At 39.2% G+C, this 25,185-nt stretch overlaps 2 protein-coding genes across 4 annotated transcripts; both read left to right on the top strand.

The window, feature by feature from the left end:
- Window positions 1-219: 219 nt before the first annotated feature.
- mapk13 (mitogen-activated protein kinase 13) lies at window positions 220-13,227 on the top strand. The gene is made up of 12 exons (XM_026153544.1): window positions 220-466; window positions 2,316-2,445; window positions 2,596-2,654; window positions 4,636-4,741; window positions 8,051-8,080; window positions 9,141-9,188; window positions 9,499-9,613; window positions 10,226-10,297; window positions 10,821-10,900; window positions 11,731-11,809; window positions 12,053-12,226; window positions 12,780-13,227. Exons 1-12 carry the CDS (start codon window positions 354-356, stop codon window positions 12,863-12,865), a joined length of 1,092 nt encoding a protein of 363 aa, XP_026009329.1. The 5' UTR covers window positions 220-353; the 3' UTR covers window positions 12,866-13,227.
- Window positions 13,228-13,247: 20 nt separating this feature from the next.
- Window positions 13,248-24,865, top strand: LOC113013017 (bromodomain and PHD finger-containing protein 3-like). Of its 3 annotated transcripts, none has more exons than XM_026153543.1 (13): window positions 13,248-13,303; window positions 15,388-16,943; window positions 17,188-17,344; window positions 17,480-17,611; window positions 18,131-18,259; window positions 18,527-18,839; window positions 20,626-20,919; window positions 21,603-22,205; window positions 22,551-22,632; window positions 22,719-22,807; window positions 22,917-23,011; window positions 23,104-23,258; window positions 23,536-24,865. In XM_026153543.1, exons 2-13 carry the CDS (start codon window positions 15,412-15,414, stop codon window positions 23,717-23,719), a joined length of 3,765 nt encoding a protein of 1,254 aa, XP_026009328.1. In that variant the 5' UTR covers window positions 13,248-13,303; window positions 15,388-15,411; the 3' UTR covers window positions 23,720-24,865. The 3 variants fall into 3 exon arrangements, with proteins under 3 accessions (XP_026009328.1, XP_026009327.1, XP_026009326.1); XM_026153542.1 differs by lacking the exon at window positions 13,248-13,303 and adding an exon at window positions 13,777-14,245; XM_026153541.1 differs by lacking the exon at window positions 13,248-13,303 and adding an exon at window positions 13,777-14,365.
- The last annotated feature ends 320 nt before the right edge of the window (window positions 24,866-25,185 follow it).

Genomic DNA, 25,185 nt, shown 5'->3' with positions numbered 1-25,185 from the left:
AAACTATGATCAGATATAATAGTGTAAGATAAAAGTTGAGTCTTAAAAAGAACATTTAACAGTCTGGTTTATCGAGTAGATTGCTTGTATCACAATTAGCAGCCCTGCTGAATTCTTTCTGTTTTTTTTAATGAGCTCTATATAATATATTCAGTCCAGCTGCCTGTTTTATTCTTGCATCCCTCCCACGCAGCGACGGTTGGAAATTATTTTGAAAACTGTTAACGGAAGTGGGATGTGAGGCGTAATAGCTGGTACTTGAACAGTGAGTGTTTTGCTTTACCTTCTGAGCAAGTGACAGGCACACGGGAGGAGGGAGAAGTTTTTTGTAGCTTCGCTTGCTCCTCTTCATCATGGAGACTCGGGCACATTTCACCCGTGAGGAAATTAACAGCACGGTGTGGGAAGTCCAGGAGAAATACACGCACCTGAAACAGATAGGGACCGGGGCTTACGGCTCGGTATGGTGAGTGATTTATCATTTACTGTGCACTGCAAGAAGTGTGTGTCGCATTTGGGGCTCATTCACGTTAGCTACACTGGCTGCACACAGTGTGTAGTGGGCCTGCGTTATATCCTGTACAGTCTAACATAGAGTGGTCGCACAATCAGTCAACTCATGTAGCAAGTAAGCACCTAGTGTCATATTATAGCACGACGACCACACAGCCCGTTATGTGGACCTTACAGTCTTATGTTTACCTGCAGTAGGAGTAGGAGTTATGATTGAAAGTCTGTATTAAAGATGGCCACTTTCCATTTTCATGGCATCATACAGTTACATACAGGACACAGTTAAACACCAGAATAACTGTTTACGTAAAAACGTGCAGCAATTTAAATGTTTTGTTTTCTCTTTTTTTGTTTTGGGTTCTTTTTTTGTTGTTGTTGATTTTTTTTTAGCAATACAATTATTTTTGCAGGGGGATCGGGTGTCAAACCATTAAGGAAACTAGATACAGCCAACATCACTTATCATTGCATTTTTACAACCTCCCTGGTTTTTATTTGGCTAACTGGATACATACAATCCCTGATTAGGGTTTCTAAAATAATTTCTGTTTGCACAGTTGGAATGCTTCAAGTTTAGTCATGTAGCTGCCTTCATAAAATGTTAATAACTGTAAAGAACCATTTGAGAAGAGCTATTCAGAAAGCTCTAAAGCCTATTATTATATTAATATGTCATGAGGGATAAAATGGCAAATGCTGGAACAGTGGCAGCTGTCAAACACACAAGGCCATTGCTACGTTTCATATTGCTGTCACGTAAGTGCTCTTAAGAATAACCAAAGGTCAATATATTTGAAGAAAAAAGCCAGCCTTTTGCCTTTTATCCATTATTGTGTACATTAACCCTTACATTATTGTTGAAATCACTGATTTTCTTCACTGTCAAATGTGCCTTCCTAATGAACTTTACCACACAGTTGTTCTAACTTATTTTGACTAAAAATATAAACTCGTAAATTATGACAGCACTTAGTTTAAATTAGACTAAATTTAAAGGGCCTTGAGGTGACAGTTGTTGTGATTTGGCACTATATACATACAATTGAAATGAACTGAATTAACGGATAAAGCTTAGTAGGTAAAATTTTGAGAACCTAGATAAACGGCGAAAAAACTCTTTACTGACCTCAAAGCTCCTGTTGTCACAGCAGCAGTGTTCAGGCATGCTGACTAGGCTTTAAGCATAATAGTGTGGGAGTTATGATCTGTTAAAAAGCTCAGACTGGTCGACCTTTAAAAGAAGCAGCATCTCATGAACACCGTGAACATTATCTGAACCTACCTGTAAATGGAGGAGGGAAAGGAAATAACAAACAGAAGCACAGCCTGCAGTTTCGTGTTTTTTTTATTATTTTTTATTGTAGCTATTTGCTTGGCATGCATTAGCTGTTTCATGTAAAGCCGGCTGCAATATTTGACATTACTGCATCAGTGTTGTTCACAGCACACAGTGAAGTGTGCAGTGTGTGTTGGTGGATGCGGCTCCAAATAGCCTAACAAGCCTGTCCTCCTACGATTTGGTGCCCTGTAAACATGCACGTCAAGAGCTGCCAAACATTCACATATTGATAACTCTGTAAACCACAGACCACCACACATTTAGAGAACGAGTCCCACATACAGTATCTCTATCTCACATCATCTATGCTTTTGCTTTGTGTTTCATGCACAGCCTCTAAGTGTGACTGAAACCCCAAAAATAGACTATTCAGTCGTTTTCAAATGGTGAACATTATAGTGAGACTAAAAGGTCCAAGCAACAGCAGCCAGCTAATGACTTGTTACATTATCATTCCCAACAGCTCAGCACTAAATGAGAAGAATAAAGAAAAGGTGGCCATTAAAAAGCTCCACAGGCCTTTCCAGTCAGAGATCTTTGCTAAGAGGGCCTACCGAGAGCTCCGACTGCTCAAACACATGAAACATGAAAATGTGAGTAGACTATACACTATGCATACTCAGTCGCTTTTAGGAAGTTGTGTTTTTTGCATTGTAACAGCACTGTGATGCAGTAATATTCTGTAAATGAGCCATTGCTTGTATGTTTTAGTATTTGTCACCTGCTTCTTTCATTCCAACTAGGTGATAGGACTTATCGATGTGTTTACACCTGCCCTAAGCCTGGATGACTTCCAGGACTTGTGAGTATTCTTCATCTTATTAGCAAACCGCTCGGGGAAAGGCAGACAACACTTTAAATGATCTGCAGGTTCAAATGGACTGGTGCTTATACAGCACTTTTCTAGTCTAATTAAGAATTCAAAGCACTTGTTACTACTAAAGCCTCAGTCACACACACACACACACACACACACACACATTTATAAAAGCACTTTTTTCTATCCCTGAGCTCTTTTCTTTTTTATCATCAACAATTTTTATTTATTTCATTTTAAACTTCAATAACAGAACTTAAGGATAAATACATAAATAAATAGTTTAAAAAACAACAACAACAACAAAAACAAAAACCAAAACAAAGGGAAGTTATCCTATTCTTTCTTCACACACCAATCCCCACACCACCACTCTGTCATTACTCCTCTGTTCTTCAAGTTACAGAAAGCCAGCTTGTAAAGGGGGACCAAATACAATCATATTGATGCAATTTGTCTAATAAACCATAAGTCACTTTTTCGTAAGACGCCAACTTAGCCATTGTCATTAGCCACTCTTCATAGGGAGGGGGGGTTCTTTTTCCGCCAATGCCTTAGCAGGACCCGTTTGGCCGTAGTAAGAGCCAAAATAATCCATCTTTTTGTATAACTGCGAAAATCTCCATCAGAAAGTTCTGTGGTTATACCAAGTATGGACAGTTTTGGTGAGATACCAAATCTCCTTACCCTACCAAATTAGTTGTATTAAGATGATAACTGCACCCATGATATTTTATATTTTATCTAATATTCCATTACACATTCCAGATAAGTATTTCAAAGATCTAGACTTTTTGATCTGGCAGTTTCTTTGGGGTAGCTCACTGCATCGTTTAAGTATTAAGAAACTTCAAGCGAGTGCAAAACAAGGAGGTTTTTCATTGCCTAATTTCCAATGGTAATATTGGGTGATGAACGTGAAACAACTTAGAGCTTGGTTACCTACTGCACCAGTTAAACCCATCTGGTCCCACATAGAGACGGAAGTTGATGGCGGTATTTCTCCTTGGATGGAGCTGTTTGATACCAGTCATATCCCTAAGCTCTTTTCTAACATTTCCGCACACACTCAAATTGCAGTGGCTCCATCAGGGGTAATTGGGGGTTCAGTATCTTGCCCAAGGATACATCAACATACAGACTGGAGAAGGCGGGAATCAAAACACCAACCTTCTAATTGGTGGATGCTCTACTCTGCCTCCTGCCACAGTCGCCACATTAACATGGTGCACATGCTGTCAGAGATCTGTTTTTTCTCTTTAAGCACTCGACACTAAAACTCTTGGAGGAATGCAGTACTTGCAGAAAAAATCTGTGGGGTTTTTCTAGTTTAGAGTGATTAGGGAAAGATTTTATAGTCAGGATCATATAAGATTACTCTGTGAGACATGTTGCGACATCTACTTGTAACGGTAAAGAAAAATACGACAACTTAATTTTTCTTTCACTTTCCAGGAAACATGTGAGCATGCCTGTGAAAGAGCCTTTCCCACACTGAAAGCACACTTTCTGTCTACCTTAAAGAGGACATATTGTCCTTTAATTGTCATGTATTATTCAGTGGGGGGTAATAATTATTTGATTCCCTGCTGAATTTGTAAGTTTGCTCATTTACCAAGAAATGAACAACCTATAATTGTTATGGTAGTTTAATTTTAATGGAGACATTTGCTTTCTCACATGCACAGCTAAGATTTAAGCTGCTGCTGCATCACATGAGACTCTAAAAAAGGTGGAAGAATATTTTATTTGGAAGTTATGTAAACATACGCAAGTCCACCAAGCTCCTTGGTCAAAGGGAGACAGGACAGATTACAGCACAGACAGGGTGTGGAAGTTAAGAGTAGGATGACTTGCTAAGGCAGTGTCGTATATCATGTTTGGACTGTTAGGCTGAGGTAATTACTTTACTCTCTGCCTCAGGGTTGTCTCACTGCACCTCTCTTCCTCTTTTTTCCCCCCCCAGCTACCTGGTAATGCCTTACATGTTTACTGACCTGTCAAAGGTGCGGGGTCAACTCTCAGAAGACAAAGTCCAGTTTCTTGTCTACCAGATGCTTTGTGGACTCAGGGTGAGCCAAAGATGATCTCTACCAAACTTCAGAAATGAACTATATTTTATATATTATATTATATTATATATTATATTATATTCCAATGTAACTGTTTAACAGAGTCATGTTGTATATGTTGTTCCAAAATTTATTGGACAAAGACGCGTTTTTTTGTAGTTAGCCTATGTACAACACCACTATGGCACCACCACCTCACCTTCATCTTCAGTTGCTAATTGGTTTATGGGGTCTTCCTATTTATATTCAATAACTTTAAAAAAAGCCTGCTGTGTTGGGTTGATATTAGGTGACTGAGTTAGATGTCTACATTCTTTGCCTTAAGAAACTCCCATTTGTCTGATTAGTTCAGCAGAGTTTGGCTGAATCAGAGCAGAGAACATAGCCCTGTACACTTCAGAATTCATCCTGTTGTTTCTATAAACAGCCACATCATCAATAATCACTAATGGTCCAGTTTCAGTGGCAGACAGACAGAAGGACAGACAGATTGATGCATACTCTGTCAATTTCACAAGGGAAATTGCTATGATACAGCTGCAGGATGAAGACTAAAAATATTATATTCTACAATTAAAAAAAACAACATTGTTAAAAATAAAAGTACCACAGGCCCAGAGTGAATACCCTATAATTTGAGGTAGTGCCAAAAATATATATTTACAACAGTAATTTAAAAAAGGGAAATAAAAAGTTAAGATAAAGCAAAGTTAAATGACAAAAGATTGGGATTGTGCAAAAGTGGAAATGGCATTAATAATTCAGTTCAGTTCATTTTTATTTCAAACATTTCAAACATGTGCCTTCACAATCATTACAAAATATCATTCCATTATTGTTTGAAAAGGAGTAGGCAGAAGTATTTACTTATTTGTCCCTACCCCCTCAAGTTTTACCTCTCATTCATTTAATTTTTTTTAATTTTTTTTATTTTAGTCTTAAATTAAACAGACAACATGTGAAACAAAAGTAAAGCAAAACAAAACAAAACATACATAAATCAAAAACAAGAAAATTAGCAAGCCCCACCACAGTATAGTTTCTTTCATATGAAAAATACAGAATGTGTATATTTGCAGATACACAAGTTATGGAAAAACAAACAAACCAAAACAAAAAAACTAAAAAACAACCACAACACCATTTACCAGCAACATTACCGTCCTGGGTTAACCCCGTTTTCTTCATTCTTATACTTATTTAAAATTAGGTTTTTATATTTTACTTTAAACTGTTTTATGTTTTTACTGTCTTTTATTTCTTCTGTTAGACTGTTCCATAATTTAACTCCTGCAATTGAGATAGACATAGTTCTTAAAGTTGTTCTAGCACTTTGTATTTTTAAATTCCATTTCCCTCTTAAGTTATACCCACCTTCTCTTTCTATGAAGAATTTGCAGATTTCTTTTGGAAGCAATTTATTTCTTACTTTATACATTATTTGCGCTGTTTTAAGCTTCACCAAGTCTTGGAATTTAATAGCTTGCATTTTGACAAAGAGTGCATTTGTATGGTCCCTGTACCCCACATTATTTATTAATCTAATGGCCCTTTTCTGTATTATAGTTATTGTTTGTGTGTTACTTTTGTATGTGTTTCCCCAGACCTCTACACAGTAGCTCATATATGGCAGTAGTAAAGCACAGTATAAAATGTGCAGTGCTTTTTGATCCAACATATGCTTTGCTTTCCCCAGGACGGCAATGCCCCATGCCAATTTCCCCCGAACATAAGTAATGTGTGGCTTCCAACAGAGCTTGTGGTCAATGATCACCCCAAGAAATTTTATTTCATTTAATCTTTCTAAATATACATTGTCAACACATATTTCTACTTTGATGTTTTTCTTTTGGTTTCCAAACAACATAAATTTGGATTTATCTAGATTCAATGATAATTTATTTATATCAAACCACTTCTTTAATATCGTTAATTCCTGTGTGATCATCTCCAAAACCTGTGGCAATTCCACACCTGAACACAGTATATTTGTGTCATCTGCAAATATTACAAACTTTAAAATCTCCGATACTCTGCAGATATCATTTAAGTACATAATAAACATTTTTGGACCCAGTACTGAACCTTGAGGTACTCCACAAGCTATATCCATCAAATTAGATTTATATTCATTTATTTGTACATATTGTTGCCTATTCCCTACATAGCTTTTTAACCAGTCCAAAACCACTCCCCTAAACCCGTACTTTTCCATTTTTTTTAATAGAATTTCATGATTAACAGTATCAAATGCCTCTTATTATCCATACATTCCGTTATCTTTTCCATTAAATCTATCAGTGCCAAAGCTGTTGATCGGTTGCTTCTGAACCCATACTGACTATCTGTCATTAATTCATATTTTTCCACAAAACTGTCAAATCTTTTTATGAAGAGTTTTTCCAGTATCTTAGAGAACTGTAGTGTATACAATACAGAAATGTATGAGTGGAATCTGTCCTGATAGGTGTGTCATTCTGACCCAAAAAATGTTTGTCCAGAATTTTTACAGGCTCTAGATGTTTTCTGGCAAAGTCTAACCTGACACACATGTTCTTAAGTCTAGTGGCGTACAATTTGTTGCAAAATCTCTGTATTTCCAATCATGAGGGATTTTCTTGATTATCCACTTTTAAAAAATGATACAGCTGATTTCTCACAAGTTTTCTTGACTTGGCTCAATGTTGTGAAGCTGTTTTCAGCCTCATGTTGGCCTCTGTCACTTGGGCTATCGTGTTTAAAATGAGAGTGAAAAGCTGTGAAATACAAATTCAACTAAATCAATGTCACATGTTATTTCAAGCCTCACCTGGGATAAAGTTGCTTATGATTCAACTGTCAATTTGGTTTGAGCCTCAGAATATGGAGGACTGTGTATAAACAATGCTTTAATTCCTAAACAGTTAATGCAACACTTCTTTCAAACCCTTTGGATTAAAGCTGAAAGACTGCAATCACATGTTTTGCTATTTATTAATAATAAAAGATATAATAACAGATTATTAATAATTATCATAAATATTTCATGATTAGGATTTACATGACTGTATGTATCATGTAGCACATAACTTGCAGAGAAATTACAGGAGAGTTAGCCTTTTTTGCTTTAAATGAGTCAATGAAACACACAATGCAATGGATATAATTATTAACAAGCCTAGTTATTATTTAAAAGGTATTTGCTGTGTGGCCAAACAGTTATTCATCAAACTCCTCTAATAAAACTTTACTTTGAATTTAGCCTAACTAGGCCTGGTAAAAACTGACAACGTAAACTAAAGTGTTCCTGCTCTGTTTATTCCTTTGCAGTACATTCATAAGGCTGGGATTATCCACAGGGTAAGTACAACTCATTGTCCCATTACAGGAAGCTGAGCTGTTTTGGGAGTACCTTTTTTCCTGTTTTATGATAAGTTGACTTTTTCAGGTTATTATCAATAATAATAATGATAACTTTATCTATATAGCACTTTTAAAAATCTGTATCACAATGTGCTTCACCAGTGTAACACAATAAACAAAGCACTGCACAAAATAAAAAAATGAAAAATTTCCGATCAATAATCTGTAGCGAGAAATAGGCGACTTCCTCAGGTCGGAGGAACTGACTCACTTCTCCGACCTGATTTCCTCAGACTCAGACTGTAATCTGTGCAGGATTTTGTACCGCACAATGTTGTGACTCAGATTGCAGATTTGGTATTCCTCATGTTCTTTGGAAATATATTTTGTAATTCATTTGTTAAGCAGTCAGATGAAAGCGTGCCCAAACAAGTAGGATGACTTAACTCCTCTAATGCGTGTGCATGTCTGGAGCTGTTAGGTCACACCCTTTAACTCCAGTTCCAAGACGTCAAAGACCTGTCGGTAAAGTAAGAGCCACTTTTGGCTTCCTTATTCAGACTGGGTTGCTACAGCAAGTAGCTCCCCATGTTTGGTGCAGCAGATTTTTATGTTCTTCGTGACACAGCCCCAGAGGGATGTGTGTCCACTCCTGAGTTCAAACCAGGGATCTTTGGCTTGTTAGACAAATGTGCAAATCACTACACTGTGAAGTGTTACCCTGCTGTTACTCCTATAACACTTAAAGCAGATAAATTTTTATCAACACCTACTGACAGTGATACACTTCTCACACCTTATGTTGCAGCACTAACTGCAGAGTTGAGGCAGTGTGTCTTATAGTCATCTTGTAGTTGAGTCACGATATTGAAGTCCTTGTTTTAAGTCCCCACAACATTCTTGTGTTTGAGTTCAGCTGAGCCATGTGAGACCACAGGAAGCACGTGCACTAAAGCTCTTACTGGCTCTAGTAAGCGCCTGTGGTCCAATCACTGTAATTTCTTCTTAATTACCATTTGGACTAAGTAACCGTCATTCGACTCATTTTCTCTAACAGGATCTTAAGCCTGGAAACTTGGCTGTTAATCAAGACTGTGAACTAAAGGTATGTACTTTCTGCATTACTGCATATGAGAAGCAGTGAGATGATAGGGCAGCACAGGCAGCAGACACAGTAGGACTCAGCAGTCGATGTAATTAACAATATACAGGAGGTAGAAGAAGAAGTTCATTTACATACAGTTGTGCAAACCTACTCGAAATAATCCTGAAACGATAGAATCATTTGTTATTGTTTATATGAGATTGCCATATATATGTATGCAATATTTTATGTGTTTCATTAAAAGTAAACAGCCTGTGAGACACTAAGTACATGTTTGAGATTGTCATCCGTTTCATTGCTGCTGATACAGATCCTGGACTTTGGGCTGGCTCGCAGTACTGATGCTGAAATGACAGGCTACGTGGTGACCCGTTGGTACCGGGCGCCTGAGGTCATTCTGAACTGGATGCACTACACTCAGACTGGCAAGACAATTGTAGCTGTTACATATTCTTTCCCACCGTTCTCTCTGTCGTCTAGAGTTGGCCTCTTGGTGCTGTGACCATTTGTTGTTTGTTACGTGAAAACGTCTCGACACTCCAGCTTTCATTGTTGCATGTATGGTTCTTCAAGGGTCAGCAACTTTTGTAATCCTGTTCCTAGTTCCTGACAAATATTTGAAGTTGCATGGATGTCATCTTGAGAAAAGAAATGTTTGGGGTTTTTTTTCTCCTCTTAATCTGTTGACACAGATGGTCTGACAGTGCTGAGACTCAATGACAGAACTGTCACTGCAAACCCAGGATTTATGTTCCTTTAGGAGATAGTGGTTTTTCATTTTGTACATAGCATCCACAGAGTGGAGTGTAGCTGCGAAAGCAGCTCTGACAAGTTTAGGATAGTATTACTCACTGAATATTCCCCCTTTCAAAGCACACAACATATTCAGCTCTCTGCTGTGAATAGGAACTGTGCTCTGGCATATAAATGCCACCTTCCTCATTCCTGCTGCACTCAGCTAAACTTATAACCCTCTTGGTGTTATGTATTCTTCATGATTTCTCACTAATGTTACTTTCCTTTGGTGTTTCTTGTAGTGGACATCTGGTCTGTGGGCTGCATAATGGCAGAAATGATCAATGGAAAGACCCTCTTCAAAGGAAAAGATTGTATCTTTTCTTCAGCTTGGTCCATTTACTAAACTTTACCAGCCTGTGTGATAAATAATAAGTTGAATAATGAATGTCAGTATGCAAAGAGAAAGGTATCAAGCACACTTTGTGAAATCCCTTTAAAGCTTTAATATCGCTTTATTAAACCACTGTAATAATATAGGAGATGGAAAGGTGCTTGATGACAAGCTCTATAAAGACACAAAATCAAGCACAAGAGGCAGTTACAGTATATTAATACAGAGCAAAAGCGGCATATTTCCCGAGTCAATTTTTTTCCCCCTACCTTGTTATAAATGCTCCTGCGTTTGTTATATTTCTCTTTTATGTTCTTATTTTGCTTCTGATGCAGCGAACTGATTTATAGCTCTGCTAGGAAATAAAGACATCACAGGTCTTTCTGTGATGTCTTTTTCCTTTATTATTCTGTTTTGCATGCCTGCTTCATATCTCTATGTTCTGCTCACTGAACCACGAATGTAAGAGTAAAAATCCTTGATTCTAATCTGTTTGCTATAAGACATGGACCAGCTGACTCAGATCATGAAAGTAACTGGTGTGCCCGGGCCAGAGTTCATCCAAAAGCTGGACACTCCAGAGGTAGGAAGAACAGTCATAAATATGCAGTTATGCACTAGGAGTACTATCTGCACAGAAAATTTTTACAAATGTCCATTGCCTTTAATGTTAAACATTTTTTTATAAGTGATTTCTCTCAGAGTGAGCATTAAAAAAGCATCATATCTCAGAAAGCATTTGAGCTGTGGTGCACTAGATCCTAAACTGAAACCCATGAAATTAGCATACAAAGTGAAAGTTCCACCGACAGCCCTCTGAGGTAGAAATGTACAGCATACTGCAACCTACAGTGACATACGGGAAATTTTGCCAGACTCTCATGTCCTTTTTTTCTTTACCAGATGTGAGTAGTTAAAATCTAGAAATTGTCCTGAGGGTGGCACTAGAGGAACAGTCAGGGCATTAATAAAAGCCTGTAGTAGGATGCATTAATAGGAAGGAAGTTAAGGCTTTTGGAAAGTCCTGTTTTGCAACTCTATAGGATTTTATAAATGGCCTTAGACTTGTTTCAGCACAATGCTAACAAGATGGCTCACATGCACAAGTGACGAATTGAATATACAGTTCCATCTTTGGAAGTCATATTTGCACAAGGACTATGTAGCTGTATATGAGTATGAAATCAAATATAGTTCTATCTTTGGATTTATTTCATTTTTGCAAGGTGAATAACAAACTATTCAGTTTTACAAAATAACAACATGAAACAATCAGCCTGTCTTTGATAAATGAAGACCTTTTTTATTATTTCATTTTGTAATCACAGTTAAACTAAATCATTGTTGCCATACTTAAAGATTGAATAAAAAATATTCTGTGTCTGGGTATTTGTGTTTGATATCTTAAAACAGGCCAGAAATTATGTCAAGGGCCTTCCTCGATATCCCCGAAAAGACTTCTCAATGTTGTTTCCCAGAGCTAGTGCACATGGTGAGATGCACCTTTTTTCCCCACATTTTTATTCTTTTTTTAAATCACACTTTTTGTTTCTTTCTTTGGTGTTTTTCTTCTTTGTATGGCTATAATTCGAAAAGTCATTCATGATACCCTGTTAATGAAAGCTTTTCCATTTTCTGGCCTGCTAAGTGATAAATATTCACTCACTTTTTCAGTTTCATGGTTTTTGTATCGTAGTAAACTGGTGCATTATTCCACACTGCTGACCTTTTGTAGGCGTTGATCTGCTGGAGAAGATGCTTGTTCTGGATGGAGATGAGAGGCCCACAGCGGAACTAGCTCTAGAGCACCCATATTTTGACAACTTGCGGGACCCCGATGATTTCCCCAAACCACTGCCATATGATGACAGTCATGACAACGACACATTGTCCCTAGATGAATGGAAGCGTAAGTGGAAATCTTACTATGATAATCATGTCTCTATGTCTTCTCCCTAACTCCTCCTACATGTGTTAAACAATCTGAATGAAACTTACTGTGTAGACTGCCTTGGGTACCAGGATTATCAACATCTATATAAAACTTTTGGGAATTATTTTCATAACACTCAAATCTTTACAAATCCGTGTGCTGATCTCAAAACGAATGGTGATATTACGTCTATGTTACGTATGTGTTTTTGTTTGTAACTCATTTTTGCTAACCAATTTTTAATGCAGTGGCTCTTGGGGGCCACAGGAATATAGTGCCTGGCAAAATAGTGCCTGTTGTTGGTTTTTGTCTTATACAATGAATACATGGCTTGCAAAGAATAATAATAATAAATATATGTATACATTATGGATTGGGGTTTTTTTTGTTTTCTAACTATACGCGGTGATAATAAAGATAAAAAGATTAATATTAATAAATGAACATAATGCCATCATATATTTTAAATAATGTACTTGATTTAAGTTGACACCCCGTTCCCTCTTTTTATTTTTCTATTTTTACACAGGATTGTGTTTCAGGGAGGTGAAAAGCTTTGTGCCATTCCCACGGCGGGACTCCAAGAGGAAAAACACTCTGACCATGTCTCCATGATCTGATGAATGTCATGTAATTACTGATGCCCCAAACAACAAGCATACAACCAATTGTGCCCTTGTATATTCTAAGCCTGGATTCATCATATATCTTTTACTCAGTTATATAAATATAAAGCGCTATATAAATCCAATCCATTATTATTATTAGTTAATATCCTGAATCAGTGTTCAAAAGAGTAAAACTGTATCATCCCCTTTTTTTACGTAATGTGCAACTGTTTCCTAAATGTAGCTTGTTCATAGTGTTACACATTTCCTGTCAGTGGATTTTGGTGTGGATTTATTGTAACTAAATGCTACAAGGTTTCTTGTAAGATTTACTGCAATGTTGTTTTCCAATTAAAAAATTCAACATGATGTGGCCTTTCTCATTTGCACAGGAGGCAGCTGAGTTGAATCATCTGTGACATTGCTTGAATATACACTGGACAGGGTTGGTACATTAAGAGACTGTATGTGTATTCATGTATTATGAATATTGTTTCACAATGCAAGATAAATATGTATTTTAATACACGTTCTTGACAGTAATTAATGATGGTGCACCTCTGTGCACATGCTTTGTATATCCAAAGTGACTGGACACATGTACGTTAGTAAATCGTCCAAATATTGTTGATACTCGGGTTTAAATGAAAAACTACACTTTTCACTGACCCTGTGATCTCGCGCGCGAAAATCGTGGTCTAGTGACGTCAGGGGGGATGGCTAAACTTGTCTCGTTTGACTGTTGTCAAGGTAGCCCACAGGTTGCTCGAAAAAGGAAGTGAGACAGTTCTCTCTCAAAATAAATGAATGTAATCGCGTTGGAATGCGATATTCCGACTTTTATATCAGACAAGCTCTACAAATGGCATGTGGTACATCTAAATCAGATAACACATAAATAAAGCAATAAGCATTGTAAGTACAAGCATGAGAAAGAGTATCCCAACCCCAGATACTACTATTTTTCCTTAGATTGCAATGCAGTGAAATACTCTTAAAAGGACATGTTAGATGGGGAAAAGGGTAGATGACATAAGTAGGTGTTATTCAGAGTCGTGTTTGTGGCAGAAGAAAATGCACTCGTTCAATCTTGGACATTATTTTGAAATCTAACCGGAAGTCTTATTATGTTGGGTGATGTCGGTTTAGCTTACTCTGGGCTCCAAATTGCTAGCCAACTAGCCGAAGGAGGCTAGTATTCCTCCTTCTCTTAAAATTGGGCCGACAGTAGGGCTTTCTCATATTTTAATGTAGATATATTACTTTTGTTCTCAGTGAGCCGTTGGGATTGACTGCGTGCCTTCCAAGTGCCGTGCTGTGAAGAAACGGAAGCGCTGAAAAATAGCGAAATATACCGGCTATACCAGCAAACTGTGGATTGCTAACGGTAGCTATTAGCTTGGAGAGTATAGCAAGTAAGCCGCCTGGCTAGGCAACCATTACAGCAAAAGCGGCTTCAACCCACCGGGGCTGTCGAGTTACTCCTGTCAGTCAGTTGCCATAATTGGTAAGATGGCATACATTTGCCATTTTACTACCCTTTTGTGATCATTGACAGGCTTAAAAGTTTTAGCTAGTAAGGATTTTTTGTGTCATGCACCTTGTCAATGTTTAAAAATATCAGACAAGCTAACGTTAGTACTACCCAGCTTATAAAGTTAGCAGGCTAGCCTGCTTATAGACTCTCGGCACTTTCATGTTAGTGCCGTTACACTGTTGTTCTTATACCGACACGATGAAATGAAACCCACTGCATCAATCGTACAAAATCAACAACTGTTAAAAATTAAACAGTAGAAAATCTTTGGACAGTGTTTTTAAAACTGTAAATATGGCTGACATTTTTACTCCTGAAATAAGGACACCGCTCTGTTGAGGCTCTAGGATCCTTGAATCTGATTGGCTCTGAGTCGGATCATTTAAGCTTTCCCGAAAGCTGATTGGATTTGACCGCTGTGTTGGGTCAAGCCGTGATAGCAGATGCCAGCAGTTATTAACATATAGTCGAGAATAATCTACACAAGATTTTACTGGCCATGTGTGTTTTGTCAGTAAAGTCTGCTGCTCGGCAGCTAACGTAGTCATTACAGTGGTTTGTTCTGTTAGCTTTTGTTAGCTTTTGTAGGTGACTAAGAGTTTTGAGTTTAGATATGACAGACTGTTTTTACCACAGGTGCTACAGCCTAATATCACCACAGTATTATGTAATGTACGTCGAAGGACTATTTCAATGAGTTAATATGGAAAGAACTTTAGCCACTTGGGCATTAGTGAAGTATTGAGACAGCAGAACATAAGTATAGGTAGAAAATAAATGGGTAATGACAGCTAGTACAGCATAGACTCATAATAATAAGAAATGTTATGATTGGGATTGGCATTGGGAATTGAGCTTATGATATATATTTCTTCTGAGTGAGAACGCTGGTGTCGTATTTGAATGTTGCATCCCTAAATGCTAATAGAAATTTGTTTTTATGTTTATTATATTATTAATATTTTTATTTTATTTCCTTTTCTAACCAACAGGAGGAAAAGTGTGATTGGTGGCCTATGAGGAAGCCACGTCGAAAAGGCCAAGTGGCCGGAGGAGGTGGAGATGTGAGAAAGTCAAATGGGACATTTGGCGGGCGTGGGGGGGCCCGTCAACGATCACCATCCCCCTACAGCCTAAAAGCTTCTCCAAGCAGAGAAACGTTGACATATGCCCAGGCCCAGAAGGTGGTTGAAGTGGAACTAGAAGGTAGGCTTCACCGAATTTCTATTCTGGAGCCTTTGGAAGTCATTACTGAAGATGAGATGATGGCTCAGGACATTAGTGAGTGTAACAGCAACAAGGAGAACAGTGAGCAGTCATCGCCTCCCACCAGCAGTGCCCAAACAGCCCGCAAACCTGTCACACCACGAAGCCGCAGGAAAGACCCCAAATGTTCCTCTAATAAGTCGCCACCATCCTCCAAGAACAGTTGCCCCAATTCTCATCCGCCATCACCGGAAAAGCTAAACAAATCACAGTATCATCACATGACCCTTCCTGAACCTAAGTTTCGAGTGCTGGAAACCTTTACGCCAGTTGAGGCCCCTCCTCTGCCAGCAGCATATTATCGTTATATTGAAACCTCAGCTGAGGAGGAAACTGAGGCAGAATATGACATGGACGAAGAGGACACTGCCTGGCTGGAGATGGTCAACGCTGATTGGACATCAGAGGGTTGCTCAACTGTCTCAGCAGAAACGTTTGAGCGGCTGGTGGACCGATTGGAGGAGGAGGCATATCTGGAAGCCCGAAGCCGAGCGCCTTCTCAAAGCACTATTGATGATGATGCCTTCTGCTGCGTGTGCCTGGATGACGAGTGCCTCAACAGCAACGTCATCCTCTTCTGTGACTCCTGCAACCTGGCTGTGCACCAGGAATGTTACGGAGTGCCCTACATCCCTGAGGGTCAGTGGCTATGCCGCTGCTGCCTTCAGTCCCCTCAGAAACCTGTTGACTGTGTTCTGTGTCCAAACCGTGGCGGCGCATTCAAGCAAACGAGTGATGGCCGCTGGGCACATGTAGTCTGTGCTATATGGATCCCCGAGGTCTGCTTTGCTAACACAGTATTTCTGGAACCAGTGGAAGGAGTTAATAACATTCCCCCAGCACGATGGAAACTGACTTGCTGCCTGTGTAAGCAGAAGGGTCGTGGTGCATCTATTCAGTGTCATAAAGCCAACTGTTACACTGCATTTCATGTTACATGCGCTCAGCGTGCTGGGCTCTTTATGAAGATAGAACCTGTGCGAGAAACAAACATTAACGGGACTATGTTCTCGGTTAAGAAGACTGCTTTCTGTGAGGCCCATTCTCCGCCAGGACAAGAGACTGGGTCAGATGATGAGAGTGAGGGACGAGTGGTGGGCAGCAGAGGGAGGGCGAGCAGAGGACGGAGTGCCTACACTGAGGGTCCGACAACACCGAAAAAAGGCAGAAAGTCTGACGATGATGCCAAGACAGATAAAAAGAAGGGGAAAAAGAATTCAGACTCAACATCCCAACACACAGCATCACCACAAGTGACAGTGCCTCAGATACCCACGAGCAGGTTAGGTTGTTTGTTTTTTTTGTTGTTGTTTTTTTTCCTTTTTTCCCCAAAATAAGATTGTCTTCTGCAGTTAGCTTGAACATCTGATAAAACAAAGTTTATCAAAAGCAGCAAATTGTTGGAGATTTTTTGATCTAGTTGATATTTCAAATAACCATAATTCACACGTTCTACAGTGAGAAGCCTGAATTGATGTTTGCCATATTGATAGTAACATAATACTGCATTTCCTTCTGTTATATAGGCTGAATATCATCTGTAAAGGAATTATTCTGCAGAAGAAAAATCAGTTCATGCAGAGGCTTTATAAATACTGGTTATTAAAGCGACAGTCGAGGAACGGTGTGCCGCTGGTTCGGCGTTTGCACTCTAACATCCAGTCCCAAAGGAATACTGAACAGGTAAGAGCACAGAAATGAAGCCTTAACACTCTGTAGCTGTTTTTCTAAAATCATTGTTTGCCTTTAAATATGTTTTGATGTTTAATATGTTTAACTATAGTTTGTAGAAGCTTTAAAATGAATTGTACTTTATAGCCTGAAGTGGATGAGAAGATTTCTGCAGCAAGAGACGCACTGAGATATTGGCAGAAGCTTCGCCACGACCTTGAAAAAGCCAGACTTCTAGTGGAGCTCATCCGCAAGAGAGAGAAACTCAAACGAGAGCAGGTAACTTACAAAGATGAACCACCCTCACTGGTTTACATGCTTCATATTTAACGCTGTGAGTTCATCGTGTAAATTTTGAATTAAAAAAAAAAATGTTGGCAAAATGAAGATCTGAAGTACCTTCAAAATGCAGTTACCTAAATAGTTCTCCAGTGTAATCTTTAGTTCTGTTATGTTTGGGTAATCTGCTTTTTCTTGGCCTGTCCTATAGCGTGTATATTGTATGTTGGCATGTCTTTGCCACATGATAATAAACAGGTGGCTGCTATAAACTGATAGGGAGGCAGAGCCGAAAGGAAAGCTATTCATATGAGATACTGGTCACCCAGTTTTGTATGGATCATGAATTGATTGTTGGAAGATTTCTGTTTTGAAAAAAGGTTTATAATGTTTTTATATATAAAAACATTTTCTTGGTTGGTTAACATTAAATCAGATCACTCTGTTTGTCTAGCCTAACCTTTTTTAGATTTGCAATTTCTGCGTAAATATCACATACATGTCTTCTGTCAACTGCAGGTCAAAGTTCACCAGGCAGCTCTGGAAATGCAGTTGACCCCAGTGTTGGCTCTGCTACGCTCCACTCTGGACCAACTACAGGAGAAGGACACAGCCCAGATTTTTACACAGCCTGTGGACATCAAGGAGGTCAGACATTAATTATAACAGATGCGCATGCACACAGTTTACATTGTGTCAGAAAGTGAGAGGAAGTGTGTTCCTCATTCCCCATATAGTTCAATTCCTTGTATCATATTGTCTGAGAATTTAGTAGAATTATACAAAACAGTAACAGTACAGTTTACAAGAATTTACATGTTTTTGTTTGTTTGTTTTTTTGCACAGTGCAGATGTTGTTGTAGTTTAAAACATGCATCCATTCTGATGATAACGTTCGTGCTGTCTTGTCCTCAGGTCCCCGATTACCTTGAGTTTATTAGCCACCCTATGGACTTTTCCACTATGCGCTCTAAACTAGAAAGTCATTCCTACCGCTCAGTGGCTGACCTGGAGGCCGACTTCAACCTGATGGTGTCAAACTGCCTTCTTTACAATGCCAAGGACACTGTCTTTCACCGAGCAGCACTACGTCTTCGAGACCTTGGAGGGGCCATACTACGACATGCACAGCGACAAGCCACCAACACTGGGCTAGACCTAGATACTGGCATGCACTTTCCAGAGTCACCCCAGAAAAGAAACTTTTACAGTTGCACCTGGGAGGATGGTGAGTCAGAGGATCATACTGTGTTTGTCTTTAGTGATTTGGAAGCTGTTGTGTGTGTTCAGTCTGTTATTTCTTCTGTGCCAAAGGATTAGGTTGTTTTTTTGTCAGTATATTCAGATTTTCTAGTTTTGTAACATGTTAATGCTTAAATACCAGTAACACCTTACTAAGAGAACACTGTGTAGAGAGTACACACTATTCTGTGTATACAGTGTACACACTGTGGCTGTTAACCATTATATAACAGTAAATGCTACTGCTACAACAGCAATATTAATATGTACTGCATCTAAGTAATGAAGGTGTAGTTGACAACAGAAATGAGGAGTTATCAGGGTTTTAACCAAAGATTTTGTAATGCCCGAGAGCTGAAAACATCCCGGGTACAAATATATCTTTAGAGTCCGTTAGTTGTTGTTTTTTCTCCTGCATTTTATAATAGGAAAATAAGTTAGTCAGAAAAGTATCCAATCAAAGTCGACTTTGATCACGTTGAAGATATGAATGGTTCAATCTACTTTAATACATGAAAAGTGGACAGATAACTGGCTAAACAACTGAAAGCAAAAAGGTTCGGTAATTGTTTTTTGTTTATTTTTTTTGTAAACATCTTTATAGTGTTATTAAATCTTGAACTGTTTTTATGTGCTAACTGGAATAGTAGGCTAATAAGATTCATTTGCTAAACTTATTGACTGAACTTTATTTCTTCCTAGGCTTAGTAAGTTGCTGGGCTTAAAATACATTTGCTGAAAACCTGGAAATATATTCGCAAAGCTTCATAGTACTTATAATTGCTGAGTAGTTGATGAAGTTCCAGGAAAATAGAGAGCTCTTGGGCTGAGTTTCTTAGAGAGAAAATGGCAGAAAGATGATTTTTTTATTCTTTATTTTTTATTCCTATTTATTCTATTTATCCCCTTTGTATATTTTATTTATATTTGTTTCTGTATTTATATATGTGTGTGTGTGTGTGTATGTATGTATGTATGTGTGTGTGTGTATATATATATATATATATATATATATATATATAACAATTCTGTAACTGTAACTTCGGTCGTTGCTGTGCTTTTTTTTGGAAATCGAATTTCCCAGAGGAACCCACCCGAGGGATTAATAAAGTTCTATCTTATCTTATCTCTTATCTTAAGTGTAGTGCTGGCAGTGGAAACTGAAACAACTCTTCATAGTAGGATATTTTGTATTTTTTACATTCTGGTTAGTTGGTCTGATTTTTAAGCTTTTGGACGTTTAATAATCCAGTCAATACTAAAATATATGACATGCAAGTGAGCCAAACACAAACTAAATGGTGTGTTTATTAATTTACATTATCAAATAATGGGTTTAGTAACATGCAGGAAAATATTTTCCTTTAAAAGCTGCCGGTACAGTCAGTTTATTCATTTTTTTCAACAGTTTATACATCGACTGATAGAGATGGATATGAGTTTGGAGGAAGAGATGGTTTAATTAGTATTTCTCACATTTTATACTCAGTTGTAGTTGACTCATGTTTAAGCAAATCATAGACCAGGGACTACAGATGAAAAGGAGTTTTGTATTCATTCTATCATGTACAATATATGTGGTGTCCATGCTAAATAATTATTCAGAATAAAATAGAAATAGCACTGCAAAGAGGGGAAATTTTTAACCTTTGAGATCTCTGAGAAAACAAGCCTGGCTGGTCATCTTTGTGAAATGTCAGCATTGAAGTATTATTATCATGTTGTACCTAAGTGTCTGTTTGGGCGCTAACCAAACTCCCTGCTGTGTTCAGTTGACAGCGTGTTGGATCCAGAGAACCGGCTGCATATGACAGTGGAAGAACAACTGAAGGAGCTGCTGGAAAAGCTGGACTTTGTCACATCGATGCGATGCAGCGGTGCTCGAACTCGACGAATCCGCCTGCTTCGTCGCGAAATCAACAGCATCAGGACGGGCAGGCAGGGCCAGTCCCACCGCCACATCCTACACAATGGACATCTCAAAGAAGAGGATGATGATGAGCAAGATGAGGAGGACAACGACAAAGACGCCAAGGCAGATAACGGCCTCACATCTTCAGACAAAGGTGGGCACTGAGAGAGACTTACAGCAATATTAAATTGCCAATTCATGAACCTTTAAAAAGCCACTTTTTTTCAATGAGACCAGTTGTGAACATGAGCTAACGGAACATTGTCCTCAGGTAATTGAGCCAGGGTCCCCCCCACGCACCAACCCCAACCACCCCACTGTCTCCAGTCTAGTAAGTAGGGGCCCACAGAGTCTCGTTAGCCATGGTTGCCTCACAAATCCTCTCTCCCAGTGAACTCTATGTCTGCACCTCTTCTATACATCACTCTCATGGACTCACCACTCTCCATGGCCACATGCAGTCATGCCATATCATCCCACTTTTGACTAAAGGCTAGTCTAGTCAAACAGTCTTGTGTCACCATAGAAGATGGCAGGAGAACTCCTGCTATTTGAGTAAAGAACGAAAGATACTACCATGTTACCATGTTGATGGTGTACAGTTGTGAGAGCAAAGTACTTTTTCACTTGTCTTGATAAGGTCCTCCATATCTAGAGAATCTGTCAATTCCCTCTGGACTGTGGTTAGAGTGTTGGAATGAAGTGTAAATCATTACAGAGTGACACCATTTTCCTGTGTGAATACTGCACCACCGCATCACACTACATACTAAATGGAGATTCATTTAAAACCAATGCTGAGTGAATTGGAATATCATTCGTTTCCTCTCCTTTCAGAGGACCTCAAACCCGCTTCGCCCCCGACACTGGAACCTACAGGGCCGGCTCCTCCTCCACGTCAGGGGGACACACCTCTTGAGCCTCCCACTCTGCGGCCAATCACAGGGGAGCCCCAGTCCCCCAGCTACTCCTGCAAACGCCTTAAGATGGACGGTGACCTCTCAAACGGCACCACAGAGAACATTCATTGCATTAGCGCACAAGAGCGGTCAACTTTGCCACGTCCCAGTTTGCACAGTGAAGGACAGACAGTGACCAACGGTCTGGCAGAGCTAGGCATCACCTCACGGCCCCCGACGGGGGGAGTCGGGCGACGGACCTCCGTGCTGTTTAAGAAGGCAAAAAATGGAGCTAAGTTGTTCAAAGTGCGAGACAATCCTGTGCTGAATGGGAATGGACCACAAGACGAGAATACAAGTAACAACTCTTCAGCACTCAATTCCATAGCCAGCACCCCATCTTCCACACCTTTGACCACTCCAAGCAGAACCCCACAGAAGAGCCCAGGACCCCCCAACCTTAATGAACTATGGACCTCCAGTCGAGACATGTGTTCAGATAGTGAGCCAGAGAAGACACCAAATCACACGCTGGAAAGTGGTGAGAAACTTTGCTTGATTACTGACGTTAAGTTTAAAGTGTTCTGCTCAGAGAGGAGAAGTGACACCTAAAGACTCGCTTGGAAGGGATCACATTTTCTGGATTGGGCTGACTGTACATTTGTTATTAGCTACTAATGCACTGATCACAGCATAGGAATATGTTTTTTTTCCTAGGTCTACCTGATTGATCAGACAGTTAGCCCTGTATTGTCTAATGGATTTCAATATAACTGAGACAAGAGCAGACATAAGTGCTCCTTATATGTCATCTTTTCTGACTTCCCCTCCTGCTCCTTTGGCTCTTATCTGCTGCTGTTCTGATTGCTCTCGCTCTTACTTTCAGGATTGACCAACGGCTTTAACACACACAAAGATAGCAGATCCGACTTGGAGTTTAGGTCTTGCCCAGTTCTCCACAAAGAAATGTAAGACATTGTGTGTCTGGTATTCTTTGTGGTTTGTTTTGCTAACAACTGATAATAAAATTACAATATAATGTATTGTATTACAGCAACTCACCACCCAAACGCAGCCTTGGGAAACCGGCTCTTTCTAAAGTCCCCTTTCTGGAGATCATCAACGGAGACTCGGATTACACCGGTACTTTTTTCCCTCCTGTATCCCAAGTTCTCTTGAAGCTAAGTTGCATTTATGTCCTGATTATTTATTTAGTCGCTGAACTAATTTGAGTGTCACTGTTGTTTGACAGGCAATAGTAGTCAAACATCAGAGGATGAGATGGAGCTGGAACCACTGGACCTGGTTTGGGCCAAGTGTCGGGGATATCCCTCATATCCTGCTCTGGTAATTGCTGATCTGACTTAATATCACTATTTAATATGAGCGTTCAGCTCAGGGTGTAGCTTAAATTCCCTGTTGGGCTGTGTTTGTTTCAGATCATTGACCCCGAGATGCCTGAGGAGGGCCTGCTGCACAATGGGGTGCCGATCCCCGTCCCACCCAAAGATGTCCTGTGTCTGGGGGAGCAGCGGCAGGAGGAGATGAATGAGAAACTTTACCTGGTGCTTTTTTTTGACAACAAGCGGACATGGTGAGTTTAACATAAACATTGCTGTTATGCAATGCTCCATTTATCACATGGAGGTCAGAAGTGTTTGGTTAGTGAAACCTGATACATTTTCCACAGGTGTATCATGTGATGAAAAGACAAATGGTGGAAAGTTTGTTTGTCTTTACAAATAATTTGAAAATTGTTTGTAGATAATTCTTTAGATTTGAATTTTATTTTTAAGATTAAGATTTAAGATTTTATCACTCTTGATAAAAGGCTGTAATAATAATCCTAACCTCTGTCATGGGTGTTGTAGGCAGTGGCTTCCGCGTGACAAGGTGACACCCTTGGGCGTAGATGACACAGCTGACAAGCTGCGCATTATGGAAGGTCGCAAGTCCAGCATCCGCAAATCTGTCCAAGTGGCATACGACCGCGCCATGATTCACCAGAGCCGGGTGAGCCACAGCCACGGCTTTGTGGCTTCCGGGTACCTGTAGGGGGCCTCTGTGAGCACTGTGTACACCCACAGTTGGCCGATATGCATTTTCTCTTTGGTCTTAAAGCAGCAGGTGGAGCTGTTCCTGTTGCCGGTCGAATTCATATTCACACTGTGGTCCGAAAAGAGGTTGCCGTGGCACCGAGTCCTGGACTGTAGTTTATTACCAAACCACTAGTGTCTGACACACAGAGGACTGGTGTTTGCCTCTGTGTCATTGTTGAGGAGGTGGAACTCCTGACGTGAATGAAGTTACCTTTAGGTCCCGTGTTGCTGCAGTAAATTCCCCATTCAGGGTTGTATTGAGGTGTTGCTTACTCCTCCTGGATGTGCTGATGTAAAAGAATTCCCGTCTATTTTGTATAATGCTACTGCTGCCAAGGAATCAAGTAGTCAGAAGAGATTTGATATATTTATATGAGCTGCAGAAGACTAATGAATGCATCACTGCCATCTTTTATACAATAGCTTTTTACATTTAAATCTTTTACAGAGACAATTGTATATTATAAAGGCACACTTTGTGTACATATGTAAGTGTATTATCAAACTGAATTTAATTTAATGTTGCCGTTTTAAAATGCGTATTTCAATCAACCCACAAGGGACAAAGCCAGGCTGTGTATATTTGTGGAGATTTAATAATTCCTGACTTGCTGCAGTTTATTTAGCTTGTCTTTGATGTAATTTCAACTGTGTTGTGTGCGTGTATGTGTGCGTACGTTCTGGGCATACAACACAATGAGCCGTTGTTCTTTATACTTGTATTCTCTTTTTGATACAGAGAGAAATAATTTATTTATGGAAGACAGAACTATAGAAATAAAGCTATATTGGTTAAAGTTGACAAAAATCTTATTTAATGGCGTGAGGATTTAAAACCATGCAGCCAACATTTTTAAATGGATGACATCACATGTTTAGTTTCAGGATTTTACTTTAGACCAACATTTGCTGTCCCCACCTCCCAGAGGATTCTATTTATTACAGAGTTCCCTATTTTATCAAATGGACAAATACACCTTCATAAGCTTGTACTACCTGCATATTTTACCTGCTCACCAAATATTTTGTCTGTAACCAGTATTTCCTTATTTGGGGAAATAAATTCTATATTAAAAAAAGAAAAAAGCTTTTGGGATACTTACCTGGAGTTTTGTGTTCTTCTTATTTAATACTGATCGATAAAGCATTCATTGTTATGTACACCTGTTCAACTGCTTGTTATTGACACTATCTCATTGACCAATCACATGGCAGCCTGCTGAAGTTCAACCATCTCTAGGGTTTACAAAGAATGGCCCTCCAAAAAAAAGAAATCCTCTAGTTCTCTGCAAAAGAACTATAAATCAGAGGAGAAGGGTCAGATTGCTTCGTGCTGATTAGAAGGCAGCAGTTACTCAGATAACCACTTCTAGTGACCTGATATGCAAAAGAGCATCTCTGAACACACAACACGCCAAACTT

This window comes from Astatotilapia calliptera, chromosome 20 (genome assembly GCF_900246225.1).
Source record: "Astatotilapia calliptera chromosome 20, fAstCal1.2, whole genome shotgun sequence".
Taxonomy (NCBI): Eukaryota; Metazoa; Chordata; class Actinopteri; order Cichliformes; family Cichlidae; genus Astatotilapia; species Astatotilapia calliptera.
The sequence above is the reverse complement of the archived record's forward strand: the minus strand, read 5'-3'. Positions and strand labels throughout refer to the sequence as shown.

Coding starts and splice junctions, on each gene's coding strand:
- mapk13 (XM_026153544.1), top strand. CDS start 354: ATGGAGACTCGGGCACATTTCACCCGTGAGGAAATTAACAGCACGGTG. Junction 467..2,315: donor GGGGCTTACGGCTCGGTATG/GTGAGTGATTTA, acceptor CATTCCCAACAG/CTCAGCACTAAATGAGAAGA. Junction 9,614..10,225: donor GATGCACTACACTCAGACTG/GCAAGACAATTG, acceptor TGTTTCTTGTAG/TGGACATCTGGTCTGTGGGC.
- LOC113013017 (XM_026153543.1), top strand. CDS start 15,412: ATGAGGAAGCCACGTCGAAAAGGCCAAGTGGCCGGAGGAGGTGGAGAT. Junction 17,345..17,479: donor CCCAAAGGAATACTGAACAG/GTAAGAGCACAG, acceptor TGTACTTTATAG/CCTGAAGTGGATGAGAAGAT. Junction 23,012..23,103: donor ATCCCTCATATCCTGCTCTG/GTAATTGCTGAT, acceptor TGTTTGTTTCAG/ATCATTGACCCCGAGATGCC.